This window comes from Xenopus tropicalis, chromosome 1, assembly GCF_000004195.4.
Source record: "Xenopus tropicalis strain Nigerian chromosome 1, UCB_Xtro_10.0, whole genome shotgun sequence".
NCBI lineage: Eukaryota > Metazoa > Chordata > Amphibia > Anura > Pipidae > Xenopus > Xenopus tropicalis.
In genome coordinates this window covers 35,425,760-35,443,989 of record NC_030677.2, presented here as the reverse complement: position 1 = coordinate 35,443,989, position 18,230 = coordinate 35,425,760, and the positions used below count along the sequence as shown (strand labels likewise).

Sequence of the window (18,230 nt, the reverse complement as noted above, 5' to 3'; positions counted from 1 at the left end):
TATAAAGTCTCCCAGCATGGAGCTAACCACTGAATGATGCCACTTAGCATATGATTAGAAAGACTTTGCTATCTGTGCCACTTTCTAACAGAATCGATGACTTCCTGCTAATGAGATATCAGTAAATGTAACTGTACAAATTTATTGTGCACCCCAAAATTATCTATTGCCTTGACAGAATCCCATCCACAACACTAATTATAGACCCACTGCTGTACAGACATAGGGGTAATGGAATACAAAGTGCAAAGTTTGCTCCAGGTCTAGTAACCCATATTAAAGAATCCAACTAAATGTTCCATGTTTTGCAAGACAGTCAAAAATTGCAAATAGAACGAGGTTGGTTCCAATAAAAAACAGGGATTGAGGGCAGATATCAGGGTGGACAGCTGCAGGGAAGTAATTACATTTGGGAAAGCAGAATGCATCTACATTTACCTTTCTGTTATCCAATATTAATATATATTTGGCCTTAAATTAGATTGTATTAATGATAACACAACATGTTTCAGGCAAGCTCACAAGGCCTTTTCCTAAGAGCATACATGATTTATCATACAAACTGTAATAACTCCAATTTTTAACCTACTGGGCACTATCATATTGCAAAGGAGCAGATTCACTGGGGTGTCAATAGATGCAATACACATTTTAATTATACTTTGTATCAGTCTGTAAATCCTGGATATTATTATGGCGAAGCCTAGCAGCCTGCAACATGATTACTCATCTTCTTCTGCAAACCAAGTTATACTAATGCTAAATGAAATCCTTTTATCATCCACAAGGCAATAAGGAATCAATAGAGAGCTGAGTTATGATAGAATGAGCATCCCTTAGGGTATGGATTCACTCTGGTGAACAGGACCTTATTATTTTGCTTAGCTTGGATTTTAATTACAGGCATGGATATGAACCACTCATGTCATTACAGGGAATGAAGAACGATACATCTCAGGAGTCATGGGAAGGAGAAATTAGTATTTAGTGTAACTGACAGACAAGCCCAGGGGACAGAATCATTTAATAGCCTAGAGATTGGCAATATATTGCTGGGATGTTACATGGCTGCAAATGCAGCAACCAAGATACTATTCAGTCTTAAAGCAATTGCAAACTAGGGGCTTTGTCACCCACAGCTTAATCTGCACTGCCAGTGGGTGACATGTCTCCTGAAAATACCTTTCCCTTAACTAACATTGGGATTACCACATATAACACTTCACAGATTTATCATAGGCAACAAATTGCCTCAACTGTCATTGCCCTTAAGGTATTAAGGCAACATAATAACATAACATATTATAAAGTGGATACAAATGTAAGAGCATGTGTCAGGGCATTGCTGTGATTACAAACCTGGCCATGGTGCAGCAAGGACACAAGGCAGGCTTAGGCAGGCAATAAGTATAGGGCTATGCTGCACTTTGCACCCACGGCTTTCTTTTATCTACTCACCTGAGTTATACAAATGTTAGGGGAAGACTAGAAGATGCCCACAGCCTGACAGTATTCATGGGTGCTAAATTCAGGGCAAAGTGCAAAAGTGCAAAAAACATGTTTTTTTGCTTCCATTTTCCCCATGCCCCCCACTCAGTAAATGATCTACACCCCAAAGATTAAATTACAAACATTTATGGCTTGACCAAACAGCCAATGACAATTCTGCTGTATCTTGTTCATAATGTTTTACAAAAAGTAAAGTGAACTCTAAATATATATCTTTTTGATAAGTGTGGTTTTGAATTTATTTCATGTTTTGTTCTGCTTCTCTCCAGTTATATGGCTTCCAAGTTGGCACTTACCCTAGCACCTAGGCATGGCTTCTGTATGTTCAGGTTCCCTTGTGAATGGAATATCAGAGTGAGCTGCCACAAACACATTCCATTTATAGATCTGAGTACTTCTGAAGTACAGTTTGTTAGATCTATGTTGCACTTACACTAATAAATTGCCCTGGGAGTTCAAACTAGAAATATTCATGTCATAACTGGAATTTGTTCCCAGGATAAAGCAAGATATTTATTTTTCTGCTGGACACTGGATCCCTGCAAACAATGCAGCATTGTGGCCTCTGACCAAAGTCTGCTTCTCTTGTAGTTAAAAATAAGTGACAAGCATTCTATGGGGTGAAGCTGCTGCATGGCACACACAGACGTGGCATGTAAACCCACCCCTAGCATATAAATAACAATAACAAATAAAAGTATAAAAGGCATATAAATATTTTGAAAGTATAAATCATAGTAGCAGCCCTCCTGCTGTATCTAACTTAAAGGGATACTGTCATGATTTTATGGTATACTTTTTATTTCTAAATTTCGTCACATAGCAAATAATTCACTTTGCCATTTAAAATGTAATTCTGGAACCAACAAATGTATGTTTTTTAGTTGTAATGTTGGTGTGTAGGCAGCCATCTCAGTGCATTGTGCCTGAGTCTGAGCTTTTAGAAGGAGCCAGCACTACACATTAGAACTCTTTCAGGTAAACTATTGTTTCTCCTACTCCCATATAACTGGAGGAGTCCCAAGCTGGACTTGGATTTCTTACTATTGAGTGCTATTCTGATACCTACTGGGAGCTGCTATCTTGCTCCCTTCCCATTGTTCTGCTGATCGGCTTTTGGGAGGGGGGTGATGTCACTCCAACTTGCAGCACAGCAGTAAAATGTGACTGAAGTTTATCAGAGCACAGGTCACATGGTTGTGGCACCCTGGGAAATAAAGAATATGGCTAGCCCCATGTGAAATTGTAAAATTTGAAAAACAGATTTCAATGCAGGATTCTGCTGGACAAGCTCTATTAACTGATGTGAAAAAAACATGCTTTCTCATGACAGTATTCCGTCAAGTGATGCCAACCACAAAACAGTTTAGTGGTACTTGGCTTCAGCTGAGCTGTCTCTGTGGCTACCAACACAGCAAACTATAAAATAGGACTAATTTGTGTCTAATTTATCTCAAGGAATTCTAAAATTATACCCAGACGACTTTGCTGTGATTCCCAATAACATAGTAAAATACACATGCATAATAATAGCAATAGTAATAGCCTATGAATGAGTGTGAGCCAGTTTATGTCAGTGTCAGCACAAATATAAAAGGCATTACAACACTTCAAAATGATATTGCATTTTTATGTATGGATCAGGAGTCAGACTATTGTGTAACAATGAAGAATACACATGCTTAAACAGTGGACAAGAACAGAACCCTAATACTGTAAAACACCGCTGTACAACTGGCGCACCCCCCCAGGGCCGCCATCAGAAATCACGGGGCCCCTCACAACAAAATTTTCTGGGCCCCACCCACCCAAGCCCCCAATGGCCCCTCCCACACCCCCAATGGCCCCTCCCATCAATACAAGGGACACACAGGCATTGGTAGCGAGGGCCCACTAAAACCTTGGTAGCCAGGGCCCCCCTAAAACATTTGTGGCCAAGGATTACGTTTTGCATTAGTGCCAGTGCCACTAAAACATTGCTAGCCTGCCCAGGGCCCCCTAAAACATTGGTGGTCCTCCCCCAGTGTCCCCATACAATGGCCCGCTCTCCACTGCTTCTTGCCGCTCCCCCCCCCACCACCCCACCCCACAGAATCCTCCTGCTTCTTCCAGGGTCCCCCAAGCATCCTGCTGCTTCCTTCAGGGGCCCCCCCAAGCATCCTCCACCTTCCCCCAGGGCCCCCCCAAGCATCCTCCACCTTCCCCCAGGGCCCCCCCAAGCATCCTCCACCTTCCCCCAGGGCCCCCCCCAAGCATCCTCCACCTTCCCCCAGGGCCCCCCCAAACATCTTCCACATTCCCCCAGGCCCCCCAAACATCCTCCACCTTCCCCCAGGGCTCCCCCAAGCATCTTCCACCTTCCCCCAGGGCCCCCCAAGCATCCTCCACCTTCCCCCCAGGCCCCCCCCAAACATCCTCCACCTTCCCCCAGGGCCCCCCCAAGCATCTTCCGCCTTCCCCCAGGCCCCCCCCAAGCATCCTCCACCTTCCCCCAGGCCCCCCCCAAACATCCTCCACCTTCCCCCAGGCCCCCCCCAAATATCCTCCACCTTCCCCCAGGCCCCCCCCAAACATCCTACACCTTCCCCCAGGCCCCCCCCAAACATCCTACACCTTCCCCCAGGGCCCCCCCAAGAATCCTCCAGTCCTCTCCCCCCCCCCCCCCCCCCCCCGCTGCCAGCATCTTTTTGCAACAGTTGTCCAGGGCCCGGGCGTTTAAAGGGGGCCCGGCCGGGCTCTGTTACTGTTATTGCTGGTATCCGCTGTGATGTCTCGAACTCGCCGCTACATGTGCGCTTTTATAGGGTTGCGCCCCGTGGGTGTGACGTCAGTACGCACAGGGCGCAACCTTATAAAAGCGCACACGCAGCAGGGAGTTCGGGACATCACAGCGGATACCAGCAATAACAGTAACAGAGCCCGGCCGGGCCCCCTTTAAACGCCCAGGCCCGGGACAACTGTCCCCCCTGTGGGCGGCCCTGCACCCCCCCCCACCTGCCTGGCTGCTGTGATTGAGATTACTTGGCCCCCTGCACTGTTCACACCTCAGATCCAGGCTGCAAACTCACTGTATTGTTTATACATGTAATTCCCCTCACACCTTTTAGTCCCTGCCGTGTTCACCCTGCATTGTTCACCACTCAGGCTCAGACTGTAAGCCCCCACATTGTTCACCTGTTCACACCTCAGACTGTACAAGCAGTGCCAGGATTGTGTCACTATATGTATGTATATGTATGTATGGCACACACAGGCAGCATAGGGCAGGCATAGTTTGGCACACACAGGCAGCATAGGGCAGGCATAGTATGGCACGGATAGGCATGGTAGGGCAGGCAGGCTGCCTGTGTGTGACATACTCTCCCTGCCCTATGCTGTCTCTGGGAGCTGAACCTGGCAGGGGTTTGTTCTGGGAGTTTGTTTGCATTTGAAAGTAGTCATTATATGGTCTCTAATGTGTGCAATTATGTGCTGGGGGATGCTGTGATATCCACAGGGGAAGAGATGCATATGGATTTAAGGGTATGTCTTAATATGATATAATATAATTCTTTCACATATGAATGAAGGGTGATATCCTTACAGTGAGCACCAACCATTTGTGTGAATGAAAGTGATAGGGACCTTAGAATGTAAGCTTCACTGGGGCAAGGACTAATGTAAAATGTGTAGCTGCTATATAAAGGCGTTATAATGTATTCACCCCATTTGTGGGTTTTGCAGGTTCTACAAGTGATAAGTCCCAGTGTGACTATATAGTCAAATTTGCAGACCCCCATCACACTGCGTGGGTGCTAATGCCGTACAGTTACAGATAGTGAGACAATGGTTGTTTCCATAGCAGGAAACTGTAGCATGTCGTTTTACTTAACAGATAAATCCTGCAATGAGTAAACACTGATACTGTTGCTGAGAATGATCATTTTATCATGCAACCTTTTTATTTAAAACAAACAAATGATTGCTTCCATTTACTGAGAACTCAGAGAAATAGCAGCCCTGGAAACATTTATTGCACTCCAGCGTATAAAAACCTTATCAATGTAGAGTTGCTAAATGCGGAAAATCAGATACAGTTGTGTATCAAGTTTTAATATTATTCTTTGCTTATTGGATTTGGCTGTGGTTGGGGGGAACCCTATATAGATATCAAATACAGTTTGATCACAGGCAATGCTTTCAAATTAAATGTTTATGTGCATGACCTGTTATGTAAAAGGGACATGTCATATTTTCATACACAGGAGAAAGGCAGCTTATATGGTTATATGTTTATATGGTTGACATTGCAATGAAGCAAGTGCCTCTAAGCGGTGGCCTGTCTGTCACCAAGAGGTCTGCCATAGACAAATACTTTCTTACACATCTAGAAGTATTTAAAAGCAATCAAACTAAATGGAAAGGGCAGTACATCCAACACACCAAAGACAAGTCACTCTTAATGATTAGATTTGTCAATAACAGCATCATTTTGAGATACAAAGCTATACCTACTTTTAAGGGATCAGCAGAATGAAAAAGGTAACAGGTGCTTTCTTGGCTTGCAAGGTTCTCTTCCCTTAGGAGACATGCAAAATAACTGGGGTCTTGGCTGTTGTGGATTAGTTTCTGGACCAGCTGGGGCTTGCAGTCAAAGATGCTGGAGCAAATTAAAGGATCCCATTGTTGGCACTTGCCTGGATCTGGCTCACACAGGATGCTTGTGGAGGACACGTACAGGCGAATCTGGAGGGCATTTTGCAAATTCTTGACAGTCTTTGAATTTCTTTTTTTGATTTCGGCCACTACCCACGGTAACATTGGCATAGTAGTCAGCGAGTTCACTGTTAAAGAGCCAATCAGCTGAAGACTAAATTCCAGCACAGCCTGTTTGGCTCCAGGAGATTTAGGAGTAATACATGTTACAGAATCCATTCTCTCTTGTTATCAGTGTTTTCTGAATTGAGAATGTTGGTGTTGCTTTTCCATTTCAGCTATGGCATACCTAGGAGGGGAACACAAGCAAAGCTTTGCTGCATAATGTACTTTTACATAATTCAGATAAAGTAAAGCTGTGGTATTAAGGGTCAGGAGTTGCACCTTAGTTGACCTGTCCAGGGGCCTGCACAATCTGTATACAGCTCAAATACGCACACATGCTCATATCTCTTCCCTGGTTCAGCTTAGTGTGGGAAAGCCTCAGGGTTCTGTACTCTGATGTTCTCCCCACACACTCTCTCTTTAGGAGACCTCTTCAAAAAGAAACTCAGATTTTCACCTGTGAAGCACATTATTGTGTTTAGTCCAGTCCCGGCACTTAAGAGCCAGTATCCAAACCTTTGTGCACTTTTGCCCTCTAATTTGTGCCTGTATTTTATCTTTGTGTTACCCACCTACTTATCCAACTAGTAAGCTATACAGGGCAAGGACCTTCTACCTACTGTTTCTCTTACCACCTCTTAAAATGTAATCTCTGTATATTTATACATAAATGTATAATTATAATGCTTGTCCTACCTGTGTGTACTGTTCTGCATTGTAAGATTATACAGTGCTGCATTTCCATATAAATAAAGTTATACATATTATAATGCTGTTCCTTCCGTATCTGTAAAATGCTAAATGTTCATTTTTAAATGTATTATCTGCCTAGCAACTGGGCGGAGTAGTGAGTAAGGCTGTGGCACAGGAAAAGGAAGCGAGTGGATGGCACAAGCGGAGTGGAGAAAAGAGCCAGGAATAAATCCAAGTTCTACCCTGCAGTCTGACAATTGTGTGGATTTTTCTAGTTTTGCTACACCCTGTACTAGGGTCATAACAAATACATACAAACAAGTAAATCTGAATTTTTGGGTATGTATTAAGATCTAACCTCTCAAACATTTTCTGTGAACAATACCCACCCCCGATTTTTTTACTCTGGCCCCTACTTGTCCATGTTGATAAAACTAAATAGGAGTTTAAAATGGTATTTAGCAAAAATAAGTCAATTAAAATAAATCCCAGTTGCTCATTTAAGAAGATTTCTGACCTTGGCACTGGCACGTTCTGCCTCGGCAGGAATAAACTACTTTGAAGTTGGTCTCTTGTGCCCTCTGTCACCCTGTTGCCACACTTAACGGTTTCATTCAAGGTCACCGAAACAGAAATGGAAGTGTTGCTGGCCCATCAGTGCTCCCAGGCTCCCACTGGATCATATTACTTGGACTTTTCACAGACATAGACCCCAGGCATACTCTGCGTGCTTGCATAAATCAACATTCCAACATAATATTTTTTATTATCTGCTATTTATATAGCACGGACACATTTTACACAGTGTTTTAGACATATTATGCATCAATTAGTGCACCACTGGAGCTAACCATCTAATGTCATTTTAACACAGTTGCTACCCATTGAAATAGCAAACAAGGGAAATTTGTGCTTACCACTAAACGTTTTAATCAGGCTGTGACCAGAAAACTCATACAGACAGCAACAAGAGGTCCTCTACACTCACCCATTATCATTATTTATTCCTTGCTATTCACATTTATACATTGGGATGGGGGGATGGAGTCAGTGGAAGATAAAATCTAATGGATGTTCTTGCTGGTTTCATTACTTATGAGTGATGGAGAAAGAAGGTGGAGCCATGCATTGTATATGATTTATTGCTAATGCGATTAATTATGTTAATGCACCATTGCACTGCAACAAACTTTAATCCTACATGTGAAGTGAAGCGAAGAGCAATTCGGATATTATAGGTGAACTGTACAGTGTCTATTTCCCTCTATGGAAAGCAAAGGGACTTCACATCCCAGAATCCATCACTTCACCATGGAGCAAGGATGTCAGCCTAAAGCATGCTGGGAAATGGTCTATTAGCGTAACATAGCCTCTTTTCAGACATGTGAAAAAAGAGGGTATATTTTCCTTTTAAGATCAGGACTGATGCTTGCTGATATACATAAGCAGCCACCTAGTCCTTTCAGTCCTGCATATGGGCTAGTGTGTTGCAGGTCACCCTTACTCACATCTGTGTGTTCTAAACCAGTGCCAGACATATCAGTCACTGACCTGTCAGTATGTGCCAGGGGTGTAATGTAGATTAACGGCATGGAAGGGCTATAAAATCAGGGCCACATCCATGTCTGAAATTTCTTATACTGTAATAGACTACTTGCATTACTGCTGGTAATGAAACAAATGGCAAACTGTGTAGAATACAATGCTTTTGGTCAACTAAAAGGAGAAGGAAAGGCAAAAACTAAGTAAGCTTTATCAGAAAGGTCTATGTAAATACAGCCATAAGCACTCACAGAAATGCTACACTGAGTCCTCTATCAAAAGAAACACAGGATTTCTTGTCTCCTGTTTTGTAAACATGTTTTTGGGTATCTGACTTTCTCTCTCAGAAAAATCCTTCATTCCCGGGGCCAGAGTCTGCGCAGTTCTCTCCTCTCTCCTGTTCCCCCCTACCATAAGAATTCATAAAACTCACCCCCTCACGCTTAGAAATATGTAGTCTGAGCTATAACAGCTAGAGCTATACAGCAGGAAGCTATGAAGACCAAGCTAAAATGGCAGCTGCAATCACAAACAGAGAAAGCTTCTAGGGCTCTTTACTCAGTTGTTGAATAAGATTGGGTTATCTAAACTCCAGCAGACAACCAAAGTGCTTCCATTAAAAAGGAAAAGTAAGTTTAAAAAGTGTAACCTGGGAAAATTGAATATTGATGGCAGGGTTTCTGTTTTAGATATACTAGGGCTGATTCACTAAAGTGCGTTAAAACGTGCGTTATTTATAGCATGCGTTAAAATTTTTATCGCGTCTAATTTTTCGCGTCTTAACGCATGATTCACTAAAAGGATGTTTGCGTTAATTTACGTGCGATACTGCTTGCGTTATTTTATTTGCGAAGACTATTTTCATGCGGTATTTGACGGAATGAGCTCAAATCAACTCACCGTGTATAAATAGTTGCCGCGTGCAAAAAAACACACGCCATTTAAGCATACACGCCATTGCTTTCGGAAAATTACTGTACTGAAAATGCCCATTTCCCTGCAAACTGGAGGCTGCATCACTCTAGGGCCAACACAGATTGAATAAATCCCACTGCAAACTCCATATTTTATTGCCAAAAGCTCATTAACTGCACTTTTCTATAATTACCGCCTGCCTCAAGTGGGTGTTCATTTTCGCATAGCCTAATGCGATATTTAGCGCATCTAAGTGTTTGTGAATCATGCGTTAGTATTCATTTCTGCGCGCAAATTAACGCATGCGGTAGCGTGAAATTTAACGCATGCGATATGCGACTTAACGCACGCGGTAATACTGTAGTGAATCACGCGTTAATTTTCGCATCTATTTTAATGCAAAAAAGCATGCGATAAAAATTAACGCACTTTAGTGAATCAACCATACTGTCTCTTAATCCTGAAACCTGATGGCAATGATCAGACATCAAATAAATTAGGGAGAATCATCAGGGGTTTAGCGATGGTGAGGTATAGGTCATCCAAGTAAAGACTGGCCTTGTAATGTTTGCTAAGGGTTCTAGGCTAAAGCAAATAATAATGGAGACAGTGAGTGGTCTTATAAACAGTTATAACAAAACAGGAGGGTCATTGGGGGGGTAATAGAGAAGGTTATGGCTAGCCAGGCAGAGACACAGTGGCAGCATAACCAGGGGTAAGACTACAAACTGAGCCAGTAACAGCTTCATAGTGAGTAGCATAAATGAAATCAGAGGAAAATTATCATTTAAAAAAACATACAAGTAGACTAAAAACACACTACTGCTCTAATCTAGGGCTTTTCCAGTGGAGGCCTAGAGGCTGGATTCAGCCCTCCATGTGGCTTCTAATCCACCCATCCTCTTCATCAACCCAATAGATCTCCATGACTGACATTACTATATGATCTGGCCTGTGTATGAGTAAATATAACTGGCCCATTGCATGGTAAAGCACCATAGGCAGATGAATAATGTTACTACTGACGGAATGCACAAAATGTAAACATTAGCAGCAGATAGGGTCATTAACCTATGTAGCTATGGAAGCTACTAATAGCAGAGGCAGCACATTACATGTAATTCAAAAACCTTTACTCAACCATTACCCAAAAAACCTAAAATGTTGAAAAACATTTGTAATTCTAAGCAACTTCCCAGTATGAATTATTTACACCCTTCAGTAGTTTCATGGTTATTTGTAAATGTCATTGCTATTGCATGCAGCATATTTCTCTCCCTCTTTCTTATCCTTTCAATGCACTGCAGGTTTTAACTATTGAAACAATGTAGCAGAAACTAGCCCTACTTCAGCTAAGATTCCAATTTCCGCAATGCCTTGCATGCTTCTTCACAATCCTGTTAATCACCTGGCTTCTGCTACACAGATTTAATAGTGAGAACTAGGGATGTAGCGAACATCGCCAAAAATGTTCGCGAACCCGTTCGCGGACTTTCGGCAAAACTCGCGAATATTCGCAAACTTTGCGAACCCCATAGACTTCAATGGGAAGGCGAACTTTAAAACCTAGAAAAGCCATTTCTGGCCAGAAAACTGATTTTAAAGTTGTTTAAAGGGTGCCACGACCTGGACAGTGACATGCAGGAGGCGGATCAAGGGCAAAAATTTATCTGAAAAATACTTTGTAAAAAAAACGCCAAAAAATAACGCCAAAAAAAAAACGCAAGCTATTCCTATGTATACGCAAAGGCGAAAAACCGAAGCCAAAAAACGCGGCGGAAAAAAACGAGGCAAAAAACCGCGGCGAACCCAAAATGGCGAACATCGCCAAAAGTCCGCGAATTTGCAGACTTGCGAACACCCGATGTTCACGCGAATTAGTTCGACGGCGAACAGTTCGCTACATCTCTAGTGAGAACCAGCAGTGCAGAGACTAGCAAATACATTTCCGAATAACTTTAAAACCACTTATAAGTTGCTTATAATGTTGAATGTTGAACTATAATTCCCACCACCCTGCAGACAGCCTTCTGTTACATGGGCCACAAAGTGGACATGCCAATGTAAAAGCAATAATAAAATGCCTTTCATTCTCTAAATTGAGCACTGCACATTGTAATTCAGTACTGGGGATCCACATTAGTCAGTGTCAGCCCTGCATCCGTCATTGCTGTACTGCAGCGTCTCTTCTCTGCAACAGACTGTGCATACAGCCAAAACTTTCATATTTCATTCTGAGAATGTAGAGACATTATCACGTCAGAGTGTTGCTTGAATACATACTGGCATTTTGTGTTTTTCCCAATGTTTAAATAGAAAGTGCCATCCTACCTGATGCTGGCTGGTATTTTACCATTACAATTATGCTTGATTCCAATGTTATTAATAGGGAAAACAAAAAATAAAGGAAGTCCAGTACTTTTTTTCAGGCACACCCTCCCTGATGCACAGAATAATACATACATTACACATTCCCAAATCATTAATGCAGGCTATCAGCAAATACAATCTATAAGGAGTAACTGCATTCTGAATGGCTTAATAAATACTAAATAAATGCAGAAATATCCATGATCTCTGATACTGCAGGTCTAGCACTCAGTAAGCCTAGAGAAGAAAGAGGGAGCACCTACCTGTTTACAAGGCTCTGGATCATAGAGAAAGGCAGACAATTCCCAGGGAAGAGCATTAGGCCAGACCATTCTGTGACAAGAGGAATTTGGAGGTTTCTATACCCAGCCGTCTGGTCAGACACATGGCACAGTGCCGAGGAGGGAGAGATCAATCTGAGAGGGACAGAGCATGTGTGTCAGGCCAGGGGAATGACATCGGCTTCACAGGGAAGAAAAGCTGTTACTAAAAAAGTCTGTGTGAAAAGGAGAGGAGGACAGCTCAGTGTGACTGTGCACAAATGTACTGCAAAAGGATATGTACTGCATGAGGCACAATAGGAAGTGTGTGTGTGTGGTTGTGTGTGTGTGTTCCAGAAGTGAACAGAAAAGGAGGCCAGTTGTGCAATAGCTGGTGGAACAGGTAAAAGATCCAGTAAAGAAAATAAAGTCCTGCACACTTGCTTTATGCCAATAAGCTGTGGCGCACAAGTTCCCTGGCTAACTGGCAGGGTATCACCATATACATACAAAACATTCATTTTCTACCAGAATGTCTGGCAAAGTGCTTCTCATCTTACATGGTGTATATATATTCTATATAGTGCAGAAATGACATGCAATTAGAAGTGATGGTGGCAGTGGGCAGCTAAAAGTACTCTAACTGGATGTTTTCAGGACACTGTGCAAGGTCAGAGGTTCACAAATTGCAGGTCCTATAAGGGGGTCCCAAAACAAGAGATAAATTGGCTCAAAAAAAATAAATAATAAATAAAGTGATATTTTGGGGTTAACGTTACCCCTGGAACAAGTTTGGGTACTTGTGGAAGCTCTGATTACTGAAACCCTTGTGTTGTGTGTTGCATGGGGAGCTGGGTGGAGTTTGGTTCCTTTTATAATCTATAAAAAAAATCTGGTCTACCTCCTGGACAGGCTATCCTGTAAGAACTGAGTAGCAAATAAGAGGCAAAATCTCCTGCAGGTCAGTTTGGGCAGCAGCAGGTACTGTATATATTTGTTAATTAAAGCCATTTAAAAATGAACTATGGCAACAGCAATATGTTTGCTCATCCTTTATTACTTAGGCTGTAGTACTACTTCAGGAGGAAAAGAGTGGTGAGTTTCAGAGCAGAACATATCTACAGACATATAATTGCATGGGCTAACCCTGTGATATCACAACATACACCAATAACAGTGCTCTACACAAGAAATGGGTGTGGTGACTGATGGGAAATTTTCAAATCAAAACAGTCAAAAGTCTTAGGTGCCAATATTTGTATGTTTTATGTTGGAAAAATAGGCCATGGCTTACTCAGCCTACTCTAATAGAGTGCAAATGTGGCTACTTTCTCTACATTGTAGCCGTATGGGCAAAGCATAAGGTATAAGAAAGTCTGCACAATTTACAATTATACCTGCGTAATCCATTAAACCAGATTACCAGAAAATTGGGTCCTGATGTTGTGAAAGCCTCCAATTATTGTGTCATTTAATTAATGTATATGATCTCATTAGAAAATACTGGAATGACCTGCAAATTCCCTTGTTGTAACTATGCTTTTCACTTGTGTAGTTTGCCCCATTAACTGGAGCCCTATGGAACACACAGAAGGGGAATAATCAGGCAGCATTTAACAAGGAACAGAATAGAACATTCCGTAATGCTTGAGAAGGGCTGAACTGTCCAGTGCTCATCAAACTCAAACAACAGCTGCATGGCTTGTCTTCCCTATGGCCTTTCTCTCAGAGACATTATGCTCTCACTCTGTTCCTTCGCAGAAACACACTATAATTATAGCTGGCAATGGGAAACAGCCAACATATACATGCTATGAGTTCTCTCATAATCACTAAATATTACTTGCCAATGTTACTTGAGATCTGTGACAATGGTAAAGTTTTGCAATAAAATACAGATAAAGGCTTCCATCTTTAGACTATTCCAATAAAAGGTGGATGGGCATGTATATATGTTCTTACATCAAGCATAGAATGCCATTATCTTATTCATGTATAAAATGCTAATAACTGACCCTAGCAACCCCCCAGATTTGTATTGTTATTAATTGTTTTGCCAAGTATCATCATCTTCATTTTCCTGTTTGCCATTTAAAACACGGCATTTGCAGGGACTGGCAGAGAGGGGCAGCACTTGAAGAGCTGAAGGACAGGTGTATGAGTCTGGCAGCAGTGTTCATGATGGATTGGAGCGGGGGCAGATTAGACAGGGGTCCACAAGTCCACAGGGCACTGAGTTATTACTAAAAACTTAATAATGCAAATGGTCAAGGTGAACTACCCCTTAAACTTAATTCCCAATGTGAAAGCTAAAGGCTGAAGGACAGATCACGCAAGCTATACACACAAAGTAAAAGTGTTAAATAAATAAATATATATATAGGGAAGTGCAAGACAAAGTGAGCGTTCTCAGTTGGCTTGAAAATATAAATGGTTGTGTAATTGGACTCTGGTGTATATTAATAGCCTCACATCCCCCCACCTCAATCCCTTCCAGCCTGAATTGTGTTACCCACAAAGACTAGCAAGAAACCCTACCCAGCCTGAATTCTTCACATCATACAGAGATATTCGTAGTAATTGTTACTACTAGGAAATTGGTTGGAATATATATTTTCCAAAATATTAAAACTGTAGATTAATTTGTATTCAAGAAAATAATCATCAAGGATATAATTCTCTTTAACAGTAATGTATTGCTCTGTTGTTTTCATCAGCCGGCGGCGGAATCTGGTAACCTTATGTCCCACCAACTGGAAGGCTAATATAATCCTATCTCTCTCCTCCTTGTGCAGGCTAAATGTCCTTCATGTACAGATGCCAGACTACAGTGAAATGATTAAGTCCTAAAATGTAGTTTGGACCTTGGATAAGCTGGGGGTAATAGAAATCTCAGGGCCATCAGTTGGACATTTCTACTCTAAAATAATTGCTTAAATTGGTTGTGTAGAATAAAAAGCACAAGATTGCATCTCACATTCCGGAATTCTCATAGAAAGATAAGAAATAAAGAGTAACAATAGCAATAAAATTCTAGCCTCAGAGAGCAATACATTTTGGCTACTGGGGTCATGTAAAAGCTGGAAAGTGGCAGAACAGGAAAGCAAATAAATCAAGAACTATAAAACACAAATAATGTAAAGCAATTGAAAAGTTGCTAGGAATATGGTCGTCTATAACATACTGAGAGTTATCTTTAGGGTGAACCATACCATACATCATAGTTTAAATTAATTATTGCTAACACTATCTCATGATTCACTAGAATTTCATGAATATGTAAAAATGGAGTAAAGTACATGGTGTCTCTTATACTTAGGGGCACATTTACTAATCCACGATCGCGACTTTTTCGCGAATTGTCGCGACTTTTTCGAGCTCTCAATACGAAAGTTGCGACAATTCGCGAAAGTCGTAATGGCTATGAAAAAGTCGCGACAATTCACGAAAGTTATAATGGCAATGAAAAAGTCGCAACAATTCTCGAAAGTCATAATGGCAATGAAAAAGTCGCGACAATTCACGAAATTTGTAATGGCTATGAAAAAGTCGCGACAATTTACGGGAAAGTCATAGCGGCGACGAAAAAATCGCAAAATTTTCGTTTTCCAATCCGAATTTTTCTCATTCAGATTCGGATTCGTGGATTAGTAAATCAGCCCCTTAGTCTTATATGTCCAGAAGTGTGTGATATCATAAAAGAGGTACAAAACTGTTAAAAAATGAAAAGAATGAAGTTGCTGCTTTCTGCCAAATAACAAGAGACACAGCATGTCCCGTTGTCCCTGACACAAAGTTGTCGAATTTACAGATAGTGTATATACAATGATATTATTACTGTGATGGAGGCAGACAAAAACAAGGTGCACTAAATTCATAATAATATGGTTGCTAGGTCGTTGGAGAAATATGCAGATATGTCAACATGATAGCATTAATAAGTTACTTACAGTAATCTGCATTTGGCACAGGATAGAGAGTACACTCACTACATTCATGAACAGGGCCAAATGTAAAGTTTGGTGGTGGAGGAATAAAGATCAGGGACTCTTCTTTATTAATTCGGGTTAGGCACCTTTAAGTGATACTGACACTAAAAAATTACTTTTCAAAATATCAATATACATTAAAAGTTACCTATAGGTCTTGTTGGTTATTTTTCGCTGTTAGGTTGCTTTTAGTGTAGTTTCCGGTTCCTAAACCTGATTGTTTTGCCAACCTGACTGTCCCTTCTCAGCCTGTCAGTTACAGCTTCTAATGCTAAGGGACTCCTGCTGCACAAATATGGCTGCCCCCTCATAGAGGAACATGGGGGATCAGATAGGTAGTGTATTAGCATTGGGCAAACACTTAAATACAAAATTTTAAGGTTCCTCTCACGAGTGACAATCATTCAATCAGTTCTGTTAGATGGCATCCTTCTTTTATCTGCCTGACAGCCATATAAACTATGGTGCTTGGGTGATGACTGACTGTATTTAATATCCAATTTCATAAACAATGTTACTTGCTGAATTAAATCCTCTGGAGTAGTGAATCCAGAAGGAGAAATCACAGTGTTCTTATTAGGAGGGTAACATAAGTTAGTATGCCTGTGTATGAATAGGAACTGATATATATATATATATATATATATATATATATATATATATATATTAATTAGGATTGAAACATCTACCTATTTTAATTGATATAATAAGTTATTTTTTAATCATAAGTCCGGTGTGCATGGGTTATTCAGATTGTTGTATTGGACTATGGCAGGTAGCAGAGTTCTGATCACCTCACACAGAGCAATCAAATGATGTGTGCTATAGCCCTACATTTTGAATGGGGCTTAACTTGTGTAGGATACAGCAGTGTACAGCTCTCTGACTGATCTATACCAAAGGGGCTTTAGTACCCCTGCAACTACTACTATTCTTAACCTGTGAAAGTGTAATATGTAACTATTGATTTGGAAGTTCCACGGGAAGAACTAGGTATGGGGGCTTGTTTACTAAGATTGGGGGATTAATATCACCGCTGATGTTGCCCCCAGCAACCAATCAGATCATTGTTTTTAATTTCTAACTTGTAGATGACTGTTCAAATCGAATTGCTGATTGGCTGCTTTGGGCAACATCACTGGTGATATTTATCTCTAATCTTAGCAAACACACCCTATAATCTGTAAATTTCTGCAAAATATGTCAGCAATATATGATTAAAGGATAATAACTTGTAATCCTCTACTTCAACACCCGACTTATTTTTTCTTCACAAGCATTCAAGACTGCGCTAGAGTTGTCAAATCCCCTTCCACAATCCATCAGACTTTCTCCAATCCTTCAGCGAATAAACAATCCCTTAAAGGAGAAGGAAAGTCAAAATCTATTAGCCACACTATTAAATAGTACTACTATTGCTGAGTAAAAACACTATATTTCTAGCTTGCCTAATGAAAGATTTACAGAGATACACTGCTACATTCTACATACTTGTTTCAGTGAACGGCGCCGCCATCTTTAACATGGCCGCCGCCGGCTTCTCCGTTCACTGTGCCTCTCTCTCCTCAGCAACTGTCTGGAGCTGCATCCCCCTTGCCTCTCCCCCCTACCGGCACCGCTCGTGTCCCCCTTGCCTCTCCCCCCTACCGGCACCGCTCGTGTCCCCCCCTTGCCTCTCCCCCCTACCGGCACCGCTCGTGTCCCCCTTGCCTCTCCCCCCTACCGGCACCGCTCGTGTCCCCCTTGCCTCTCCCCCCTACCGGCACCGCTCGTGTCCCCCTTGCCTCTCCCCCCTACCGGCACCGCTCGTGTCCCCCTTGCCTCTCCCCCCTACCGGCACCGCTCGTGTCCCCCTTGCCTCTCCCCCCTACCAGCACTGCCGCTTGTGTCCCCTTGCCTGTGTCTCATGCTGCCGCTGCCGACGCAAGGGGGAGCCTCCTGTTTCTGCGCATGCGCCACCTACAGTTCTAAGTCCTGGAGTCTGGGGATGAGCAATGCATTATGGGAATCTTCTCTACACTGCTCAGTGTTTTTTTTTTCCTGTTTGGCTTATTATCTTTTGAACAGGTGAAATATGGGGAGACTTAAGGGCACTATTAAGACAACTGAAGGTATGCCTGCATATTGAGATTAACTCTTTACTAGCCTTTCC

General features: G+C 41.8%; 1 protein-coding gene across 4 annotated transcripts in view; it reads right to left on the bottom strand.

Moving 5' to 3' along the window:
* Positions 1-12,270, bottom strand: part of tbc1d1 (TBC1 domain family member 1) — a 103,728-nt gene extending 91,458 nt beyond the window's left edge. For 2 of the 4 annotated variants that reach the window (XM_031895364.1, XM_031895365.1), the window contains exons 1-2: positions 12,093-12,268; positions 6,004-6,493 (exon numbers count right to left, since the gene is read on the bottom strand). In XM_031895364.1, the coding sequence (XP_031751224.1) occupies positions 6,004-6,423 (420 nt within the window). In that variant the 5' untranslated portion in view covers positions 6,424-6,493; positions 12,093-12,268. Of the gene's footprint in view, positions 1-6,003; positions 6,494-12,092 lie in introns of all 4 variants that reach the window. The other 2 variants (XM_031895363.1, XM_031895366.1) reach the window with 2 other exon arrangements.
* Between the last annotated feature and the right edge of the window lie 5,960 nt (positions 12,271-18,230).